The following is a 20,564-nucleotide window of genomic DNA, read 5'->3' on the forward strand; positions in this document are numbered from 1 at the left end:
ACGGACCGCAATCTACAACATTGGTCCAGTATGGTTGGCAGATCAACCATATTTAGCAGTCTTTGAGTAGACCGGGGTTCAGGGGCTTGAACCCCGGTCTACTCACAGAGCATGTGCCACAACACTAACACTCCTGCCCACTCAGCTACAGAGGCAGGAAGTTTATCAAACTGTAACAGAGCTAAATGATTTTGTTATAACTGAGAGTAAAGTGGAGGAGAAATTGTTGAAGTTAAACATAAGAAAGGCATCCTGAGTGGATGGGTTGTTGTTATTTGGTTTTTAGGAGCATTAGCAACTAAGGCCATATTGCTCCGGGGATATGCGGTGGTCATTCCCTGACCTTTCCGCATCCTCCGTATTTGGTGGTCACGTTCGCAAACCCCGGTCTAATGAAGAAGCGTGTGCTACACACTGCTGCTCCTGCACACGGAGGCTCTGGGTGGACAGGATCTATCCAGTTATATTAAAGGTGGCAGCAAAGGAACTAAGCAAACCCATACCCATAATTATGAGGGCATCCTTCGGTTCAGGGAAGGTCCCTATGGACCGGAGATGTACACATGTATCCCCAATTCACAAAGGGGGACTGAAGGGTGACACGAGTAATAACAGACAGACCTGTTAGTTTAAATTCAGTTGTTATGATGCTGACCCAGCAGTGGTTTGTAAAGGGGGAAGTGTTGTCTGACAAATTTTACTGGATACTACAATGCAGTCACAAATAAATGAACTGGATGGAGGGAATAATTTTGATATCATATACTTGATTTTCAGGAAAGCTTTTAATCCTGTTGCACATGGAAGACTGCTGTGCAAATTGGAGCAGTATGGCATTAAGGGCAAATTGCTGCTGTGGATAAAGGGATGGTTGAGTGAGAAAAGACAGAGTGGTAATAAATGGACACTACTCTTCGTGAATTAATGTTATTAGTGGAGTCCTCCAGGGTTCAGTGTTGGGTCCACTGTTGTTTAATACATTTTTACTTTTGAACCTACAGGCCGATAAGGCTCCTGGGTCTGATGGCATATACCCTATAATCTTAAAGGATGTGGTGTGAGTGTATTGAACTTTTGAGTCTAATTATGAGAGCATCACTGGAGTCAGGAGTGATTCCGTTCTATTGGAAAAGTGCAAACATATCTCCAATACACAAGGGCAGTTCTAAGAGTGAAGTGGGAAATTACCAGCTGGTTATTCTAATATCAGTAGTAGGGAAAATCATGGAGACAATGTTCAAGGATGCAATTAAGGATCATTTAGATAGAAATGGAATTCTGAAGGATACTCGGCATGGTTTTTAAAACGGAAAATCATGTTTAACTAATCTGATTAGCTATTTTGACAGGGTCACTAAAGAGCTGGAATTTGGGAATAGTTTCGACATTGTTTATTTGGATTTCAACAAACCATCTGACTCAGTTCCACATGTGCGGTTACTTTATAAGCTGATACAGGTTGGAATCACAGGGAAAATCCTTAGATGGATAGCTGGATGACTTCAGGGCAGGAGGCAGAGGGTTGTGATAAATAGTTACTCCTCAGATTGGGTTAATTCAAGAAGTAGGGTTCCCCAAAGATCAGTATTAGGACCACTGTTGTTTTTGATTTTCATAAATGACATCGATAAAGGGATAGAGGGCATGATGTGTAAATTTGCAGATGATATTAAGATTGGTAAAGCAGTTAATGATCACCACCAAGCAAAGCTTCTTCAAAGTCACCAAGATAGATTTCAGGAATGGTCAGAAAAATGGCAGCTATGCTTTAATCCAGCAAAGTGTAAAGTATTGCACCTGGGAAACAGTAACCCCAAAACTTATACACTTGGTGAAGTTGAACTAAAGCCAGTAGTGGAGGAAAGGGACTTGGGTATTACAATACGGTCAGACATGAAGTTCTCTGGGCATTGTAGACTGGTTGCAAGGAAAGCCTATGGTGTCCTATTGATGATTTATCGAACAATTTCTAGTAGAGATAAGGACATCATAATTCCATTATATAAGGCTATTGTTAGACCACAATTGAAATACTGTGTTCAAGTATGGAGACTGCACATAAAGAAAGACATTGTGCTTTTTGAAAGGGTCCAAAGACAGGTAACTCGCCTGGTGAGATTAGCAAAAGGGCATCCATATGAAGAAAGACTTAGAATATGTGTGTCGCAGGGCTTGGAAACTAGGCACCTTAGAGGAGAATTGATTGAGGTGTTTAAGGCTCTGAGAGGCATAAGCAAAGTGAATAAGAACGAAATTTTCACGGTTATAAATGATTCTAGAACAAGGGACCATAATTTCAAGTTACAGGATGAGATGTTAGACTGGACAGTTTGAGGAAATTCAAAGGTGAGCTGGATAATTACCTATGGGAGGAAGGAATTGCATGGGTTGTCTCTTTCCTTTTGTCTTATTAATTTTTTTGGCTGGTGTAGCATAAATCATAGGCTTCCTTGCACCATGTGGCCATTGCTAATACTAAATACTATATTTATCAATGATATCGATGAAAGCTTAATATCCATGTTTCAGATGATACAAAGGTTGGCAGGGTTGTTAATGACAGTACGCTACCACAACAGGATCTAGAAAAGTTGGCAGATGGGCTGAGAAATGGCAATTAAATGTTTAACATTGATAAATGCAAAGTATTGCATATGGGTAGAAGTAACCACAGACATATCAACTGTGTGGTACTACACTTAGGATGGTAGAAAATGAAAAAGACCTGTGTGTAATCGTGCAGTCAAATATGAAGTCTTCTGAGCAGTGCAGACAGGCTGCCAGAGCAGGTCATTGGGTCTTGTCAATAATATACAGGAATTTTGTTACCAGGGACAAAGAGGTGATATCCCCTTGTATAAGGCAGTGGTCAGGCCATACCTTGAGTAATGCATACAGGTGTTGAGGCCTAATTTTAGGAAGGATGTAGAGCTGCTGGACTGAGTACAGAGAAGGGCAACAAGATTGGTGAGGGGGAACAAAGGAAGGAACAATTTGCAGAACTTAAGTTCTGCAAATTGCAGTGTCTGGAAACTAGGCATTTGAACACGCTCAATGCTGATGGAATTCTTCCACTGGCACAGATTACTATGCACCTGAGGGGGCATAAATTCAAACTGAAGAAAGACAGTTGTAGAATAGAGGTGCAGAAATTTTCTTTAGCCAGCAGGTTGGTTGGTTGCTGGAACAAACTTCTATCAGTCATAGTGGAAGTTGATATCTTAAATAAATTCAAGGAAGAATTGGACAAACCTTTGGAGCAAATGGATGGGTGGAATTGGAAGGGTTTTTTTTTGGCTGATGCTGTATAAGCTTGCTTTCTTGCATCATATGCCTCTACTAATGCTAATATGCTGTAGAAGAGCATCACATAGGGCTCTAACAGTGTGATTAAAAGACTTTGGAAGGCATAGTGCTTCTCTACACTGCTGTTCCCCACCATGAAACCCATCCTTTTCTCACCACATGTTAGAGAGATGAATCTGTGTGTGTGTGTGTGTGTGTGTGTGTGTGTGTGTGTGTGTGTGTGTGTGTGTGTGTGTGTGTGTGTGTGTGTGTGTGTGTGTGTGTGTGTGTGTTGCTGTCAATAATCTCTATTCAGGCTGAACCTTGACTTCATTGCTCACTCCACCATCCCAACTGCAATAATGCTATCACGACTTGTGCAAGTTGATGCATATGACATTTCTCCTGTTCCAATTTGAATATTGATGGCCAATACCAGCTGCCATGTGTGATACTCTATGACACAATGAAGAACCTGCATAACATTTAGGTTATGGCCTGAATGTTCAGGCCATAGAGTCCAATGCCTGACCCACTCTATGGCCTGAATAATCCAAACAGTATGTCCGTGCAGTGTGGTATAGTTCTGCAAAAGAAACTCAATCAGATATTTTCCTGCCCAAGAGGAATAAAACAAAAAATTACTATATAAAATGATTTCTAGAAGGGACCATGAAATTTGAATGTTTTAGGTCTTATTTCACATAAGAAATAAGACCTGAAATGTACATGAAATTCACTTTCATGTACATTTCTTGAAAGAATAATACTTGAAAATTTGTATGGCATATAGTCCTCTAGTTTTTCACACGCAATTCTTTTCAAACAGTGGAAACCATGAAACTCCTTAACTTTTACACATTTTAATTTCTTTAACATTTGTTATCATTAGGAACAACTAGAAAAATCATTTTATGATAAATTGGGTAGCAGGCAGCATACCACATTTGCCTCAGTTTCCATAACCCTTCTAGAAAAAAGGGGGAATACTGATGCTGGGTTTACAAATTAACCATTTTCTCTAATACTACAAAAAAAAAAAATAATAATAATAATAATAATTCAAGCATGTATATCCACAAATAAGTTCACAATTTAAAAAAAAATAAAATAAATACTCAGAAGAAATCTTCAATAATCACAGTTGTACCTACAAATTTATTAGCACAAGTAATTCTTTTGTGATCAAGCTAACAACAGTACAAAACAAGTATACTTGGTTAGACAGTAAAGTACAGAATTCCAAATGGTATTTAGAATGATTAGAAAATTCTGTACTTTACAATCTGAAAAATATCATTAACACAATTTATAAACACAAATTTAGAAACAGACACATGAATAAATGTACTCACAATACATTAACATCTCTTTCTCCAATATCATCTAGTTCATCATCAGTAACTGATAAATTACCCGGAAAACGTGGATTCTTAAATAAAAAAGAAAAGGTTATTACATTTTAAAAGAATCAAATAGCAAATCTTAATATGATCTTTAAATTATCTCCCATCTCTCCTGCACTAAAGCTAATCAAGCTAGACTGAATTTCAGAAAGTTTTGGAAAATGTAGTTCTAAAAATACAGCAGAGTGAAATTTGTCCGTACAGGACACAACAGTACTATATCTAGGCTGATCATATGTCCTGTTTTCAACAGGACAGTACCGTTTTTTTTTTGTGATGTCCCAGCCATAACATTGTTTTAGTAAAAATGTCAATTTTTGTCCCGGTTTAAAAAAAAAAAACTACTTTAAAAAACACTTAAATATTGGGGCAACATAACCTATAATTGTGATTATATTGTAGGATGGTTGCCATTGTAGATAGCAGTCAAACGTGTAACCACAGGTAGAGGTGCCTGGAAGTACAGCTTCCATGGTGCGAATATTTTCCATAACGAATAGAAGGAGAAATCCAGATTAAATGTTGAACCTTGAAAGCCACATTAATTATAAAGCAAAATTGTAATATGGATTGTGATAAGTTTTATGAGATCTTAAAAGACCAAAATTTGTTAGCAAAATACATTCTTCCAAAAAATATTCTTGGTATGAACTGATGTGCAGTCCAGCACATCATCATTGACCTATAACAGTACAACGAACAACAGTACAGGCAATCCCCCATATAACACGGCCCAACTAGCAGTTGGGCCGTGTTATATGGGGGATTGCCTGTACTGTTGCACATGGAAGGCTACTGTACAAATTGGAGCAGTATGGCATTAAGGGCAAGTTGCTACAATGGATAAAAGGATGATTGAGTGGGAGAAGACAGAGAGTGGTAATCAGTGGGTACTGCTCTACGTGGACTAATGTTATTAATGGTGTCCCTCAGAATTCGATGTTGGGCCATTGTTGTTTTGTATATTTATTAATGATATTGGTGATGGTATATCAGGCTTAATGTCCAAGTACGAAGGTCGAAGGCCGGCAGGGTTGTTAATAACAGTATGCTGCTGCAACATGATCTGGAAAAGTTGGGTAGATGGGCTGAGAAGTGGCAACTGAAGTTTAATATTGACAAATGCAAAGTACTATATATATGTATCAGTAACCCCAGAGAAATGTACCAATTATGTGGTGTTACACTCAGGGTAGTGGAGAATGAAAGAGACCTGGGAGTAATTGTGCAGTCAGATATGAAGTTTTCTGAGCAGTGCAGACAGGCTGCCAGAGTAGGTCATGTGGTCTTGTCAATGATATACAGGAATTTTGCAAGCAGGGATAAGGAGATGATTATCCCCTTGTATAAGGCAATGGTTAGGCCACACCTTGAGTACTGCGTACAGGTGTGAAAACCTCATTTTACGAAGGATGTAGAGTTGCTAGAATGAGTACAGAGAAGGGGAACAAGACTGGTGAAGGGCACAAAGGGGGTGCTCTTTTGAAGAAAGGCTTAAATTCTGCAAATCGCACCTTGTGGAGACTAGGCACCTGCGAGGCAACCTGATTGAGGTGTATAAGGGCTTGAATGGGTTGAGCACGTTGAATTCTGATGGGATTCTTCCTCTTGCTCAGATTATGAACCTGAGGAGGCATAAATTCAAATTGAGGAAAGACAGTTGTAGAATAGATGTGCGGAAATTTAACTTTAGCCAGCGGGTGGTTAATTGTGTGAAATTGGTTTTTTTTTTTTTTTTTTCCTGGATGATGCTACATAAGCTCTTACCCTTGCTTTCTTGCATCACATGCGCTTCTGCTACTACTATTATATGCAAACATGGAGAATGATGCTACATAAGCTGGCGCCTCCGTAGCTAGGTGAGTAGGAGCGGCAGTGCATAGCATACGCTTCTTGATTAGACCGGGATTCGAGCCTGTGACCACCAAATACGGAGGATGTGGGAAGTTCAGGGAATGACCACTGCATATCCCCGGAGCAGTATGGCCTTAGTTGCTAATTCTCCTAAAAAAAAACTAAATAACAATAGCTACATAAGCTCTTATGCTTGCTTTCTTGCATCACATGCTTCTATTACTACTACTTCTATTATATGCAAACATGGAGAACATCCTCTTAGGTGTACACTATCAGAAGTATGAATGTCAGATATGTGGTAAATTAAAGGTAATCGTCACTTTATGGCAAAAGTTGAACAGCAAATTTGTTGCCAATGCGCAAATTAGCGACGCGAGCTAGGAGCTCTTGCCTAGCTTGCTTTCCACTCCACTTCCCTGGTGGGTGGGGATGTGGCTGTCTTCTTGTCTCCTCCTCTACTTGCCATCCCAATTTTTCCCTCTGGTGGGGCATGCCCATGCCCCACTGACACCTATTGTGGTCACCTTAGATTAAATGTTGAACCTTGAAAGCCACATTAATTATAAAGCAAAATTGTAATATGGATTGTGATAAGTTTTATGAGATCTTAAAAGACCAAAATTTGTTAGCAAAATACATTCTTTCAAAAAATATTCTTGGTATGAACTGATGTGCAGTCCAGCACATCATCATCGACCTATAAACATTTTTTTCCCTGCTCTTTCTGAACAAGATTTCTTCTCCCCGTCCCGTTTTGGCCTCAAGAAATTATGGTCAGCCTAACTATAACATGTTCTCAAGTATATACTTGAACATCAATACTAACTCCTTGAAATTTGTTTTATGTTAAAAACAAAGAAATAAATATAACTAAATATCTATTTTAATGAAATACTCTATGCAGTACTAGACATGCAAGGGTTTTTGCCAGTATCATCACTGCAGATACCTCATGAGTTCAGGGAAACTGCTAGTTTCAGGGAACAAGGGAAATATAGATACACATTTATCTGATGATATTGGTCAAAGTAACGCTTGCATATATATCTCTCAAGATTTCTTGTTTGTTACTGCAATAGATCATATTAACAAGATGTTCTGAGGGCAAAAATGTTTCAAATAAGCAGGTAGCTAATGCCAGGAAAGCAAACTTAAATAACTTCAAGGGTAGTTAACTAAACAAGAACATCAAGTCTTGATTGTTTATACAGTAAAATGTCAGAAGCATCATCAATAAAATGAGCGAATTCAAACTGCTGGTTAGGACAAGTAACACTCACATAATAGGGCATACAAAACGCGGTGACAACCAGAAATGGGAGATGAGTTTCAGTATGGTATGTACAATGTATTTAGGAAAGATAGGGTAAATGGAAGAGGTGGTGGAGTCATGCTTCTTATCAAAAGCAACCTGAGTGCAACAAAAGCTTTCAAGGATTCAGACATTTCGCATGCTAGTATAGAATCTGCATGGTGAGATAGTTAGAAGCAAAGGTATAATGAGAGTGGGAGTAATCTACAGGGCAGATGATTAAAGATTATGATGAGAGCCTCTACTTGCAATGGAATGGGCAAATAAGCGTGAATGTCTTATTATGGGTGATTTTAATCTGCTTTTAATTGATTGGAGCAAACAGGAAGGAAACTCAACATGGGAGACAAAATTTTTAAATTAACTAGATGATTGTTATTTGCATCAACATGTCAGGGAAAGTACTAGTTCACAGAAGAAGTTCTATGCTGGGGGGGGGGGGGGGGGGAGAGAGAGAGAGAGAGAGAGAGAGAGAGAGAGAGAGAGAGAGAGAGAGAGAGAGAGAGAGAGCGCGTGCGCAGTAGTTAAAGGCAAACGAATGGGTTGTAATTTCAGGAAAGGAAATTGACGGCTTAAGGGGGTAACGTGGCCTCTGTTAACTGGGTAGATATTTTGTAGAGAGCTAATGCAGTTGAATTATGGTATACCTTTAAAACATTAATCACAGAATTATATACCATTAAAAAATTACTCCATGAGTAGGATACCAAATGAAGCAGCCAGGTTACATGAGCAGAAAAAGACAGCATGGAAAAGTTAGAGTACTAAAAAGTACTGATGCTTATAATAGCTACAAATTGTTCTGTAATAGTTCCATAGAAAAGGTTAGGCTGGCAAAGGCAGATTATGAGAAATTGCTGGCAAAGAAAACAAAGTGGGAATAAGGAATTCTTCACATATATAAATGCAAAGTAGAAGAGGACAAATCTGATTGGACCCTTATATAATGGACATGGGATAGTATTAGCTACCCCAACTGATGTTCCAGATAAACTAAACAGTTACTTTGCATCGATATTTACAGAAGAAAAACCCTTTATGTCAATGAGAAATTATGGAAGTGAAGTTGAAAAATATGTAATTAATAGTATTGAAATTTCACATAATTATTTAATAAAAAAAACTTTTCAGCCTACAGGTAAGTTGGGGGGGAGGTTGATGGTATATACCCTATAATTTTAAGGGAGGCAGCAAGTGAGTGCATTGAACCATTATGGCAAATTATGAGAGCATTATTATTGTTGCTCATTATTTCTCCCTGATTGGGAAATTCCACTCCATGACGGGTACTGCTACCCGTCATGGAGTGGAAGTACACAGGATGGTTGTAATGTCTGGTGTTACTGTTGTCGAGGAATTCTATGACTATCCTACAGGTGTTCAAGATTGCAACTTTCTGGAGTTCTTTGTAGGTGTTCTCTGGGAGACCTATTGCTGCTAGGCTGCTTTGTAGGGTTTTTGGCACCATACCGGTGGTTGACACGATGATCGGGAGGATGGTCGTTACTTCTTGCATATGCCACATCTCCTTGACCTCCTGTGTCAGGTTCGTGTACTTCCTAATTTTTTCCTCATGGGTTTTCTGGACATTGCTAGTGTTGGCAACCGCTGTGTCAATCAGGTAGGTAGCCTTTTCCATCTTGTCCACAAGGCTTATGTCCAGTCTGTTGTGCGGTATGGTCTTATCCATTAGTATGGCACAGTACCAGTACAGCTTGTCAGTTGGGGTCTCTAGTACTGCCTGGGGTTCGTACTTGTAGTATGGCACACTTTCTTTGGTCAAGTGGTATTTCCTCGCTAGCTTCTGATGTATTATCCTGACTACGTAGTTGTGTCTACGAGTATACTCAGTCTGGGTGATCACTTGCATCCCTCTGTGATGTGTTGGATCGTTTCTGAGGCCAGGTGGCATCGTCAATGTCATCTGACATTCCGGGCTCCTTTGCGATGTATTTTCTATAGTTTCTGGTGTTGATTACCTGGTCTTGGATGGCCAGCATAAATCCTTCAGTCTCGGGGAAGAGCGTCCCACTTGTGAGCAATGCATTTGAAGCAATGTTATCGATGTGATCTTGATGAGGGTCATTGTAGTGTCTTCTTTGCCCATCTTTCTAGCTTCATTTCTTGTGCCATCTGTGAGGGAGGGGCTCTTCGGTTAGGTTGAGTGGGGTATACCACTTATCTATCTTCCTTATGGCCTGGTGGAGTGGTGCTCTGTTGTTCTCGAAATAATCAGTCAGGTTAACTATCGCTGTTTTCTGTTGCTCTATCAGGCCCCTTCCTCCCTCTTTCCGAGCTATTGTTAGTTTCTCCACTGCTGACTTCGGGTGGTGTTGGTGGCTCTTGGTCATCATTGTCCTTGTCTTTCACATGATATCCTCCAGCTCAGTGTTAGTCCAATCTATGACCCCAAAGGGGTATGTTAATACTGGAACTGCATAGGTGTTTATGGCTTTAATTGTGTTCCCTCCGTTCAATTTTGTTTCAACAGGCTTCTGAGTCTCTGATGATATTTTTCTGTCAGGTATTCTTGATTTCCTTGTGCTCTAACTGCTGAGCCTGCATCATCTCTAAGTATTTATAGGTCTCTCCTTCTGTCATAGCTTTGATCTCTTTACCAGTCAGCAGCTGGTAGTTTCGGCTAACTAATTTTCTCTGGTGCAGTGTGTGGGTTTTGTCTAGACCAAATTCCAACTTTATGTCCTTGCTGAATTCTTCGGTGATCCAGAGTAATTGCTGGAATTGCTTCTCAGTTGCCACGTAGAGCTTGATGTCATCCACGTACATCAGGTGGGTGAGGATGTACAGGTTTTTCCTTCCTTCTTTGAGGTTATATCCATACTTGCTACCATTAAGCATGGTGGATAGCAGGTTGAGTGCTAGACAGAACCACAGTGGGTTCAGAGCATTTCCCTGAAAGATTCCTCTTCTGATGGGGATTGGTTTGGTTGTGATTTTCTCAAACTTAATGGTGGTACTCCATTTTGCCATTGTTGCTCCTAGCACTATCGGATTGACCTTGCAGATCTTCAGGGTCTCTAATAGCCAGCTATGAGGTACGGAGTTGAGGCCTTGCAGTAATCTATGTAGGCCATGTACGGTTGTGGTGATTCTTGTAGGCTTGCTCCATAACTGCGGCATCTATGGTTAATTGCTCCTTGAATCCTTTCTGCTTTCTCCTTGCATAATGTTTGGCCATTATGTTCTGATTCTTTACGTGGTCTGATATCTTCTTGGTTATGCAGCTGGTCAGGATCTTGTACATCGTTGGGAGGCAAGTGATTGGGATGTATTTTGCTGGGTTTCTTGTATTTTCATCTTTAGGCTTCCGATATATGACTCCTTAAGTGAGAAACTTCAGGATTGTCTCCGGGTGGCTTATCATTTGAGTGAATTGCTTTGCTAGGTGCTTGTGTGTGAGCTTCGTGTACCAGTAACTGTGAATGTTATCAATTACTGGGGTTCGCCAGTTGGGGGTGTCCCTGATCGACTGTTTTACTACTACTTCTTCTCCTCTAATCTCCCACTCTCTCATCTCTTGTACGTCCTTGGTTTTCTTCCATTCTACTTCTATCCAGGGAGCTCAACTGTTATGTTTTACTTCACTGCTCCAGATATTTGCCCAGAACTCCTCGATTGTCTTCTTCTCAGGTGGTCTGTTTCCTGCTTTATCATCTCCCAGTTTCCTGTAGAATGCTCTTTGGTCCTCATCGAAGATTCGGTTGTTTATTTTCCTCTGGGAGCTCTCTTTGTATTGACTTAGTCTCTTGTTGAGTGCGAGGAGATTCTGCTTCACAGTGTGTCCAAGTATTCTCCGGTCTCGTTTTTGTTGTGGACACTGTCTCTCTTGAGGATGCTCCATCTTTTCAATCAATTTCTTACTTCTATTACCCTGTTGGTACTGGGTCGATTGACTCTTAATTCTTCTATATTCGGCTGAAGTCTTCTTTCCCAAGCTAGCGGTTCCTTTTCCTGCTGGTCTCATTTCTTTTCCATTAATCCTAGTGACTGCTATGGCAGCCATTAGGATTAATGGAAAAGAAACAAGACCATTTTCTTTGTTCTTTGTAGCTGTGTGGATAGCCTCCAGCATTGCAACATTGTTGTCAAGGTAATTAGCATTAGTAGAAGGCATATGATGCAAGAAAGCTTATGCAGCATCAGCCAAAAAAAAAAAAAAAAAAAAAACTTTCATTTCACCTCTCCGTTCGTTCGAAATACCTGTCCAGCTGAGCCTTAAATTTATTTAGGCTATCAACTTAGCATTAGCAGAGGCATTTGATGCAAGAAAGCAAGCTTATGCAGCATCAGCCAAAAAAAAAAAATAAATAAATAAATAAAATAAAATAAATAAATAAAAAATAACCACTTCACCCCTCTGTTCAAACTTCCACAACAAGGGATGGAAGTCTGTTCCCCCAACCAAATACCAAATGGGTAAAGGCAAATTTCCACACATCTATCCTACATCTGTCTTTCCTCAATCTGAATTTATGCCCTCTCAGGTGATTATTCTGAGCAAGAGGAAGAATCCCATCAGCATTGAGCATGCCCAAACCATTCAAGGCTTTATACACCTCCATCAGATCACCTCACTGGTGCCTAGTCTCCAGACATTGTAATTTGCAAAACTTAAGCCTTTCTTCGTAAGAGCAACCCTTTGTTCCATTCACTAATTTTGTTGCCCTTCTCTGTACTCGTTCCAGCAGCTCTACATCCTTCTTGAAATGAGGCCTCCAGACCTGTATACAGTACTCAAGGTGTGGCCTGACCATTGCCTTATACAAGGGAATAATCACCTCCTTATCCCTGCTAGAAAAATTCCTATATATCATTGACAATACACCATGAGCTACTCTTGCAGCCCGTCTGCACTGCTCAGAGAACTTCATATCTGCCTGCACAACCACCCGCAAGTCCCTTTCATTCTCTACCACTGTCAGTGTAGTACCACAGAGTTGATACATTGCTCTGGGGTTGCTGTTTCCCATTTGTAGTACTTTACATTTGTCAATATTAAACTTCATTTGCCACCTCTCAGCCCATCTGCTCAACCTTTCCAGATCTTGTTGCAGCCGCATAGCGTCACTAGTGTCGTTAACAACCCTGCCAACCTTTGTATCGTCTGCAAACTTAGACATTAAGCTTGATATACCATCATCAATATCATTTATAAATATTGAAAACAATAATTGACACAACACTGAACCCTGAGGGACACCACTAATAACATTAGTCCACGATAAGCAGAGTCCATTGATTACCAGTCTCTGTCTTCTCCCCATCAACCATCCCTTTATCCATAGCAGCAATTTGCCTACAATGCCACACTGCTCTAATTTGTGTAGCAGTCTTCCATGTGCAACAGTATCAAAAGCCTTTCTAAGATCAAAATATAAAATATCAAAGTCATTCCCTGCATCCAGTTCTTTTGTGACTGCATCATAGCATCCAATCAAATTGGTCAGGCAAGACTTTTCCTTAACAAAACCATGCTGTGTCCGAGCTATAACTGAAGTCTTGTCTAGATGATCCTGCAGTGATTCTTTAACCAGTGCCTCCATTAATTTTCCTGGAACAGAAGTTAAACTCACAGGTCTATAATTACTTGTGTCAGCCTTTGATTCTCCTTTGTGAATTGGGGTCACATTTGCACATCTCCAGTCTATGGGTACCTCCCCTGAGTCCAAAGAAGCTCTCATAATTATGGCTAAGGGTTTGCTTACTTCCTTTGCTGCCTCCTTTAATATAACTGGATAGATCTCATTCACCCCAGGTGCCTTTTTTATATTTATCCTCAATAATTTCTCCTCCATTTTCCTCTAAGTTATTACAAAATCATCTAGCTCACCGCCAGAGTTTACTTCACCTCTGGCATTCCCATTACTGAATAACTCCTCCTGTGTGAATGTAGATGCAAAATACTCTTTTAGTTTGTTACCCACCTGAGCAGGATCCTCAACTGTTGAACCATCAATAGCCAGTGGACCAATTTGATTCATCCCTTTCCTTCTAGAGTTTACATAAGTAAAGAACTCTTTGTGTTTTCTTTCCTTGCCAAAGATTTCCCGTAATCTGCCTTCGCCTGTCTAACCTCCTTTATATGTATCCCATGCATTTTTCTTCTCTGCCATATGTCTCATTAGTTCATCTGACATCCTTTTAGGCCTAAACCTTGAACAATATTTCTTAGTTGGTGTGTAATGCTTCCCATTTTGAATTTGCTGTTGGTAACATCATCAGTTGGTCTCACTGTAAGAATTTAAATACTGTCTCAGACCATCATAGTCACCTTTACGAAAGCAATAACCCTTCCCTTTACCCCTGAAGGTAGTTACCTCTTTGAGTAAATCCCACTTCAGCACACTGTGATCACTGCCACCTAGTAGTTCCTCTATCTGCAGATTCTTAATGCATGAAGAATCACTACTGATAATCAAATCATGAGTATTACTCCCTCTAGTTGCCTCCTGAACATGCTGATGTAGAAAACAATCGTCCAATAAATCCACGAAAGCCTTGCTAGTGTGTGAGTGACCAACCCACAAATTCCAGTCAATATCTGGGAAATTAAAATCCCCCATTATAAGACTCTCTGATTTACTGGCCCACTATTTCCCTGTACAGTTTCTTATTATACTCATCAGAGTCATTAGGCCTATAGCACACTCCTTCTCTCAATTTTGATCTCCCAATGCTTATGTCACACCAAACTGACTCGACACTGCACTGTCCACCGATGTCGACTGGCTTCACTTCCTCGGATTTTGTGTTTCTTAACTAATAGCATAACTCCTCCTCGCTTCCTATCCTGTCTATCCTTTCTGTACACATTATACTCCCCAAATTCCAGTTCTGCATTCCTTATATCTGTGTGACACCACGTCTCTGATATCCCAACAATATCCACCTTTGATCAATACCTCAAATTCATCAAATTTATTTACCAAACTCCTAGCATTGGTGCACATGCAAGTATATTAGTGTACATGCAAGTTTCTATTCTTAGCTACCTTAACTAGGGCTTGCAAACCGGTTTTCATATGGAGTTGTTAAAACCGAAACCGAGCTTCTAAAACCGGATTCGAATATTTTCTTAGTCAGCCCTCGAATATAGTTTTTTGTTACGCACATTTTCTTTTGTTTGTTCGTTTGTCTGGATCGCTCAACTGCTTTATGTTTTAAACATGTTTTTTATTTTATTTTAAGGTGCGAATCTCATGGGCAAGTGGTCCAAATCTAGGAGGGGTTCCTTTTATCTTACCACCTGTATCATGGCACGATGTAAGTGTACTCATTTATGACTGAGTGAGTCGGAGCGATAGAGTAAAAGAAAATGCTCAACATTTCTCCGTTCCATCTATCTTGTTCGCCAGACAAGTTATGGAACCCGCCTTATTGATGGTTACCCACTAGAACAGATTTGCTGAATATTGCATCAAATTTCAATCGTAGAAAGTTTTTTGCTTCTTTATTCCTATTAAATTTGCGATCAAATGTTCTGCAAAAAGCAGCTTCACCAAATTTAGCTTTTATGTAATTTTGAAAATACAATAGATTTAATTGGGTGAAAAAATAAATAAATAAAATACGAATAAATAAATAAAAAATTTCTTTCGTGAAAATTTTGAAACTTGCCTCGTTTAGATTCTTCATTCAGTGCTTGCGAGAGTGACGCACAGTATTGTGCCTTTGTTATCTTCAATATTTTTATTTAAAATTGTCGGTGATATAAATTCCTACTAATTAATATTTATTAGTCTTAATATGTCTAAGATGAAATCAAATGTACGGAATTATTTTGCTCGAAAAAGCAAAGATGAAGCACAATGTTCGAAATGTCAGAAGATAATGAAGTCGTCTGGAGGAGCTACATCATCTTTGATGTTGCATTTAAAGAAAATGCATCAGATTGACATTAAACAAGATAACAGTGAACCTCCCGTAAAAGTGGTAAGAACATTAGAAAACTGTATCGTTAAAAAATATATGGAAGAAGAGATTTCAAAATTAGCTGCTTTAGATGGATTTTCTTTTAATTCAATTGCCAAGAGTGAGTTTATACAATCAAGCCTTCACCTTCAGAGAAATAAATACGATAAATTACCACCAGCCTCAGTGAATGGAATTAAAAATATGGTTCTGAATTATTATAAAACTAAGAAATAAGAACTCATTCAGCATTTCAAAAATTCATTGGTTTTGGGTGCATAGTATTCATTGACTCTAGACAAATATAGGTCTATACAAAATAAAAGGTATATGAATATAAATGTGCATTCAAAAGACAATCATTGGTCGTTAGGTCTTATTGAGATTAATGGTTCACTTGATAGCAGAAGAACTGAGCAAATTGTGAATGGACACTTAAAGGAATTTGGTTTGAACTTGGATGAGGATATTGTTGCCTGCACCACCGATGGAGCAGCAATGATGATTAAGTTTGGCAAGCAAATTACGCCTAATCATCAACAATGTATAGCCCATTGTATCAGTTATAGATGTACTTTATGAAAAAGCAATCAATTATGGTGCCACAGTCTGAGTCTCCCAAAGACAATGAAAATAATGAAGAAAGTAGTGATGATGAAGAAGTTGAAGAAAGACAGCAAAGCATGCTTTATCAAACTGACTTTACCGGTGAGCTCATTTATTTCTTCAATCCAATAGCCAATATTGCACAAACTATTAACAAAGTCAGAAAAAATTGCAAGCTTTTTCAAAAATTGCCTACCAAAAATGACATATTACAAAATTTTGTTAAAGCAAAATTTAATGGGAAAGAATATAAACTTATATTAGATTGCAAGACTAGATGGGATAGCACATTCTATTTGATTGAGAGATTGTTGAAATTGAAAAATTGCATTCCAAATGCTCTATGTGCAGTACTGTCAACTGAAGCTGTGTCTGCCAATGACTGGAAAACACTTGAATTGCTATGTGAAACTTTGCGACCAGTTGAAATGATTCTGAAGGCTATAACCTCAGAAGATACAGACTTACTTAAAGCAGTCTTCAATAGAATTTTTGCTTGCTAAGCAGAAAACCCATTTGCTTTAAAGTTTCACCAAAGCCTTTTGCAGCGTTACAAAGCAAGAGGAAATTGCCAAACTGTGGCTTTGCTGAGCTATCTACACAACCCCAAAAAGTTTAGGAAAGAAGATTCAGGTTCAAGACCTTTTGATTTTCCAAGTAAGCAAGTTTTGAAAAAGCATGCTGAAGAGATTTATCAGATATTATTTGCAAAACATTCTGAAGGAGTCTTAGCGTTGAATTATGGGGAGGGGGTAAATGAAAAATGGGAATTTTGTTTAATTTTATTTTTTATATTAATAATAATAATTCTTTTTTAAATATTCCTTATTTGTTCTGTTCCCTTATAACTATATAGACCTCTATTCCTTACACCCCCACGTACACATCTGACTTTGCTTCACAGGAGAATTCCAGATTCAAGGGAACTTCTCAATTATGTATAATTCCCTTCGGAAAGGCTGAGTGTTCAGGAATAACAAACTCAACAAATTAATAAACAACAAAGTTTATTTATATATATATATACACAACATAATATACAATTGAATAAGAAAACATGTAATATGCATACAAAGTAAAATCAAGGAAACCGTGCATATATTATTCTTATTTCTGTTTCCCTTCACTAGCTAATCTGAGTTGGCCATTATATGAAAACACTTGATTCATTCTTCTTGCCCTAACTAACTCCTAACACTTATATACATTCACCATATCTATTTCACTTACCCCTGGACACAATTCTGTTTCTTATATTAACAATCAATATGCTACTTTCATCATTATACTCTGTGTTCTCACCATTCTGGTACAATACACTGAAGACCAATCTTAACTTTCCTAAAGTCTCTATTTGTTATTAGTCTTTCAGATGAACCAACAATTCTTCATCAATACAAACATTATATTCAATTATCTATCCTTAAAACATATTCAAAGTTTCTTATATAATTCAATTATCTGTCCTTAAAACATAATCAAAACTTCTCATATAAACCTTACTACCCTTCTAACACATTATAATCATTTGAACAACAATTTAATCTATTACTCATCCTTCGTTTCCCTTGCATTTTACAATAACCTTTTTTAATTAATTAAACTCTGTTTGTATAATTTATCTATCATTTTACTTCTAGTGCTACCCCTTTTTTTTTAATTAATTACTATACTGTTTCACTAACAGTCCTTGTTAACTTACAGTACTTAATAATATCTCACCTACTTCTATCTTTTTTCTTTCCTTTCCTTTCCTGGGCGGTTTCAAGCTTCCATTTTAGGCTCTCAGGCTACCTTCTGAGGATCTCCTTCATCTGCTTTCTCCTGAATCTGCTTCAGATAATTATCAGGAACTCTTGGCTGCATGGGTCTGGCATCCTTTCTCCACCTTATTTGGGCTACCTTCCATTCACTGCTTCCTTCCTTCTCATCGAGCTACTAAGTTTTCGGCTTCGCTCCTTCCCTCTCCACCTTATTAAAACTTATTCACAAAAAGAAAATTCACAGGGCATCTCACACTAACTCCTTCTCTACTCCACTTTTTACAGCTCATCCACAAGGAGATAGCTCATAGGGTGCCACCCTCGCTTCTCCGCTCCACCTATTAAGAACTTCTTATTAAATTAAGAAATATTTCACAGTTGCATTCGGGTCACTACCCTTGCCTTTCTTCCGATGTGGATTAGACTATAGCATACGGCCACTGCTCTTGCCTTCCAATGACGGACAGGCTTATTCTCCTTACACTCCATAATTTCTAACACGACAAAAAACTCAACTGTCACGAACTCATATTTTCTACTATGACCAAACACTCAACTGTTTGTCCTAACTCATTTTTCCAAACGCCGACAAGAATCTCAACTTTGTCTCTCCCTAACTCATTTCCATAAACACCCACATAAACTCAACTCGGGGTTCTGTGCGTTTCTTACTCAGTCACTTTTTTAACCCATTTCGACAAACACCGACAAAACTCAACTGTGTTCTTGACTATCCCATTTTCAGAAACACCGACAAGATTCTCAACTTTGTCATTCTTCTCCCCCCTTTCACTCACCTTTTTCATCTGAATTACGTACCGCCCCTATGTGTCAGGTCGGCCCTTGTTCTGAGTCTTAACCAATCTTTCTTGTTTTATCAACTTTCATTCTGTTCTTATTTGCCCATTTTATTTTATCAAGCTGACTCCTTATTGCTCCATCTAACTTCTTATTTTAAGAAATTTGTAAAATTTCTCAGGCTGTCTGTACCTTTGAAGTCAGCCGCTTATAGTTATACTTTAGCAGACTAATTTCACACTATCTACAAAACTTGCCATCACCGACAGCCAGACGCCAGTCTTAACTCTAATTCCAGCATTTGTCCCGTATTTACTTCCTGTCTCTTCTCCAGGTGTCACCGATCAAAGAAATGTCCCGACAGTACCATGATCCGCCGCACCATTGTTTTCCAGAGTTAACACCTATTACTAACAGCAGTTGCTACTCGTTTCTATTGTTTTGGTTTGTCTGTGTGCTGGGAGTCTAAGTGTACCCAGGTTGCTAATAGCCTTTCAGCTTACTGCTCCCCTTGTATAGACGTTGTCTAATTTAATCCCTTGCGAGTGATCTTAGTAATATTCTTGACTTGTAAGGTTTCGCTCTCCCATATTGCTATATTATAAGTTTTACTTTAAATTAATCTCACTTTTCTATAAAATATTATACTTGTAAGATTTTACATCTTACAGAACGAAGAAACTGAAAATAAACGAACTGTTCTTTTAGAAGAAAACAAAGACTCGTCTAGTTCTGATGTTGGAGATACACTCATGCGAGAGTATGATAGTGTAATAAAGAGATTAACTGAAGAGCCTTCAAAATATCCAAGTGAATTGGAAATCAGCAAAGAATTAAAAATTTTGGAGGCAACTAGCAGTAGAAGTGAAATGCTGGAGAAAGTTTATAGAGCACTACTGACCATTAAACCAACAAGTGTCCAATCTGAGAGAGTGTTTTCGATCACTGGTCTCTTTAACATAAAAATAACGTCAAGTCTATCAGGAAAAATGCTTAATATACTGTGTTTTTTAAAGGTTCATTTTCAGAAAAAAGCTGAGCAATAAATAGTAAAGTAATTTTTCCAAGCTGTTTTTTTTTCACATTATTTTTATTTATTTATTATAGGGCTTATTATTTTTTTGTTTACTATATGAGAAGATAGTTTTTATTCAAAGGATTTGAATACAATTTGTAATTTTGTATAATCTCAAGCTGGTTACTTTTTTAGAGCATTTTAATTTTTTTTTTTTTTTTTTTACTAAAAGAGGTGATAGACTTTAAAAGATTTGATTACGATTTGTACAATCTACCCAAGATAAAATAAATACCTGCGTTATAAGCTTTTAATTACTTTCCCTAAGTCTGAGAAAATCGGTTTTAAGAGTAAACTTCGGTTAAACTCTGTTTTATGCAAGCCCTAACCTTAACACAACCCATGTGTTTACTTGTACTGCAATGACTCCCAGCAGTCTCTGAAATATCTTGCATCTTGTCTTCCAGGCTTCTGCTCATTCCAATAGAAGCAGCATCACTTTCACTTTCAAGAATCACTTTCACCTCTGCCAGTGGCTACTGTTAATCTATTAGTCCTTGTATCCTCCCAAGCTAGCAGTTTTCCTTTGT

At 38.4% G+C, this 20,564-nt stretch overlaps 1 protein-coding gene across 1 annotated transcript in view; it reads right to left on the bottom strand.

Moving 5' to 3' along the window:
• The window catches only part of LOC150085164 (huntingtin-interacting protein 1-like), a 637,041-nt gene that overhangs the window by 534,212 nt on the left and 82,265 nt on the right, over positions 1 to 20,564 (bottom strand). The window contains exon 6 of the mRNA XM_090373855.1: positions 4,641 to 4,717. Within this exon, the coding sequence (XP_090229981.1) occupies positions 4,641 to 4,717 (77 nt within the window). The remainder of the gene's footprint in view (positions 1 to 4,640; positions 4,718 to 20,564) is intronic.

This window comes from Mastigoproctus giganteus, chromosome 5 (assembly GCF_048544385.1).
Source record: "Mastigoproctus giganteus isolate SK-2022 chromosome 5, ASM4854438v1, whole genome shotgun sequence".
NCBI classification, from domain to species: domain Eukaryota; kingdom Metazoa; phylum Arthropoda; class Arachnida; order Uropygi; family Thelyphonidae; genus Mastigoproctus; species Mastigoproctus giganteus.